The sequence below is a fragment of the Hydra vulgaris genome, chromosome 04 (genome assembly GCF_038396675.1).
Source record: "Hydra vulgaris chromosome 04, alternate assembly HydraT2T_AEP".
Taxonomy (NCBI): domain Eukaryota; kingdom Metazoa; phylum Cnidaria; class Hydrozoa; order Anthoathecata; family Hydridae; genus Hydra; species Hydra vulgaris.
This window is the reverse complement of record NC_088923.1, coordinates 37,621,685-37,624,903: the sequence shown is the minus strand read 5'-3', so window position 1 is coordinate 37,624,903 and position 3,219 is coordinate 37,621,685. Positions and strand designations below refer to the sequence as shown.

The 3,219-nt window shown below is 27.3% G+C and overlaps 1 protein-coding gene across 1 annotated transcript; it reads left to right on the top strand.

Moving 5' to 3' along the window:
* The first annotated feature begins 972 nt into the window (after positions 1-972).
* Positions 973-2,842, top strand: LOC105848757 (potassium voltage-gated channel subfamily KQT member 5). Its single transcript, XM_065796242.1, has one exon. It carries the CDS (start codon positions 1,188-1,190, stop codon positions 2,658-2,660), a length of 1,473 nt encoding a protein of 490 aa, XP_065652314.1. The 5' UTR covers positions 973-1,187; the 3' UTR covers positions 2,661-2,842.
* Positions 2,843-3,219: the final 377 nt, after the last annotated feature.

Sequence of the window (3,219 nt, the reverse complement as noted above, 5' to 3'; positions counted from 1 at the left end):
CAAAGAAGATCTTTTCAATAACCTCACCATTGCTTATGAAAGTTTTGATGATAATGAGAATGAGTGTGATAATTTGAATCAAGAAAACTATATTAGAGTTAAAGTTGTACTAACTGTAAAATTAAAATACCGCCAAATAATCTAAGATTTAAAAGCATCCCTAAGGAATACATACAAGCTCAAAATTCTTTTATGTTTTTAATTCAAAATATGCAATGTCCATTTGGTTCATGCATGATGTGTTTTGTCCACTTTTCGATCCAAAAAAATACAGACTCATTTTATCTTGGAGTATATATTTATTCTGCTATTAGTACCAGTTGTATTTTTTGACAATGATTCGATAATATCTTTTAAATTTTTTTATATTAATACAACACTAAATTTTTTTAATAATCAAAACAAAAAAGATCAAATGTTTTCCCTCGCAGAGCTTAAGTTAAATACAAAATCAAAATAGCGATTTAAGTCACTGATCTCAAGATAATATTATGATTATTTTGAGATTAGTGGATTTAAGTTCAATGAAAATCGACGCGAAAAAAAGGGTAAGATTTCCTACTTCTATTTTTAAATAAATTTAGCGTTGCGTAATTTATGGACGATCCCATAAGGGAGCCGGGGAAGGTACGTGCCCCCCCTCACTTTTTTTTCTAAAGGATATTTTTTTTATTTATTTAGCAAATTCTAGATATAGTGGAAAAAACTATATATAGATACAGTTTTTTAAAAAAAAAAACGATTGTGCCTCTCCACTTCGAAACCCGTGTCGTCTGTCAACTCATACTAAAAAAAATTTGATTTGCCGAAAATTTTTATAAGCTGGCATTGTTGTTTATCTCTAATAAGATTTAAATTATTATTATAATAAATCGAAATCAAAATAGTATATAATTTATTACATCATAAAAGGATTATTATTTTAATTCAAACTTTCAATTAAGTAGAACAAATTACTTTTTCATTGTTGTTGAATTTTACGTTGTAATTACTAAAGACAGTTTTTTCTTAACGTTACGATTTAAATTTTTTTTTTGCCGTAAAATGTTATTGTTCAACTCGACAAAAGGTTTTAAAAAACTTTAAATATGTAAAAATATATTTTTAAACTCAACAAATTTTTACAGTGTTTTTATGAAAAGCTAAAAAAACGACATAAAAGCGACTTTTATATAACATTTTCAAGCATGGAAAATATCTCAACGTATTCACGAAATAAAAAATGGTATAGACAAAAAAAAATTGTATATAACTTACTTGATAAACCAAGAACAAAGTTAGCATACACTTACCACATTGTCATTTTGTTAATTATAGTTGGAAACATGTTTCTGAGTTTCGCGTCTACTATACCCGAAGTCAAACTAAAGTTTGAAGTTCAATTATTACTGTTTGTTTACGAGTTTATTTTGTTGATCATCTTCATTGTGGAATACTTTATACGATTGACTGTATGTAGTTCTAACGTAATGTATCGCGGGTTATCTGGAAAACTTATTTATATAAGGAGTTTTTACATGGTAATTGATATTATAGTTATTATTTCTTCCATTATTATAGTATTTTCAAATGTCAAACCGTCTAATCTGAGTTTTCTTCGCTATGTAAGAATTTTCTTAATTCTTCGACTGTTGCGAATGGATAGAACCAGGGGAGATTTGCATACAATGTGGCATGCTATATATAGCCATAGAAAAGAACTTTTGACTTGTTATTTTTCTTGCATAGTGGTGCTCTTACTGGGATCTTATGCCGTTTTCCTTATAGAAAGCAACAGAGTACCATCAGATGGAAGGATTAATAATATGATAACCGGCTTATATTGGGGAATTATAACTTTTACAACAATTGGCTATGGAGATTATACTCCTCATACATGGTACGGTAAGCTAATCACCAGCCTATTATCTATGGTAGGGTGTGCTTTTTTTGCACTACCGGCTGGAATTTTAGGATCCGGGTTCGCTTTGCAAGTATCTAAACAAAAAAAAGAAAAAGGTTCAATTAAAATAAAAAATCCAGCTGCACTTTTAATTCAATGCGCATGGAGAGGATACGCTGTACGAAATCCAAATTTGACAGCAACGTGGAGTTACTTCCTTATGAAAAAAGTTGCAGCCAAAGAAAAAGCGGAAGCGGCTAACCAAAAAGTTTATGCGAGTAATTTTATTGCTTTAGTTCCTGATAAAGAAGTTATTGAGGTTGCCAATCAACAGATAAAAAAATCTAAAACCAAAGCACTTAACAAACCATCTAATGACAAAATAATGGGGATAAAACTTAAAAAAAATCCTAAGCCATATAGTGGTTTCGATGACCTCATTGATATTTTCCAAAAAAATCGAGGTTCTAATAATTGGTCAATGGATATTCAAATCAAGTATAAATTAGTGTATAGTTTCATGACAATTCTTAAACTGATTTTAGCTTCTAAATCATTTTCAGACACTCGTTATCCTTACGTAAATATCGAACAAGTGCTTCAAACAAACAACAATACTCTATCTTGTTCATTATCTCATTTGAGAGAGATGAAGAGCGTCACTGGAATGATTCTTTCTGAGCTAAATGATTTGAAGAAAGAAATAAGAGAGTTGAAAGGTTTCAAAAATAGTCAGAGAAGGCTTACAAGATGCAATTCTGAAAACATTGTTTCTTAGATTTATTTTAAAGCCTAGTTTTATACATATATAGAATCAGTATATATACAACAAATGTTGTATTAGTATGACACTAATTTAATGAGCACGTATATATAAAAAGCTCATATTTATGACAAAGAATGTATTTTAAGCACTGAATTATTGTTTCATTAATTAATATTATGGATTAAGTTTTATAACTATTATTATACTATTGCTCACGCTCAAACGCACAAACACATTTATATTAGGGTTTAGGTAGGAACCATCTATATAGAGAAAAATTAACTTTTTTACTATCATTTGTTTATTTTTTTTTTTTTTCAAAAAAGCTCTATTCTAAAACATTTTAAAATTTAAAGTGTGAAAAATACTTTAGGACAGTCCCAACTAAATCTGAAAAAATGTGTTTACATATATATATATATATATATATATATATATATATATATATATATATATATATATATATATATATATATATATATATATATATATATATATATATATATATATATATATATATATATATATATATATATATATATATATATATATGTATGTATATATATATATA

Coding starts and splice junctions, on each gene's coding strand:
- LOC105848757 (XM_065796242.1), top strand. CDS start 1,188: ATGGAAAATATCTCAACGTATTCACGAAATAAAAAATGGTATAGACAA.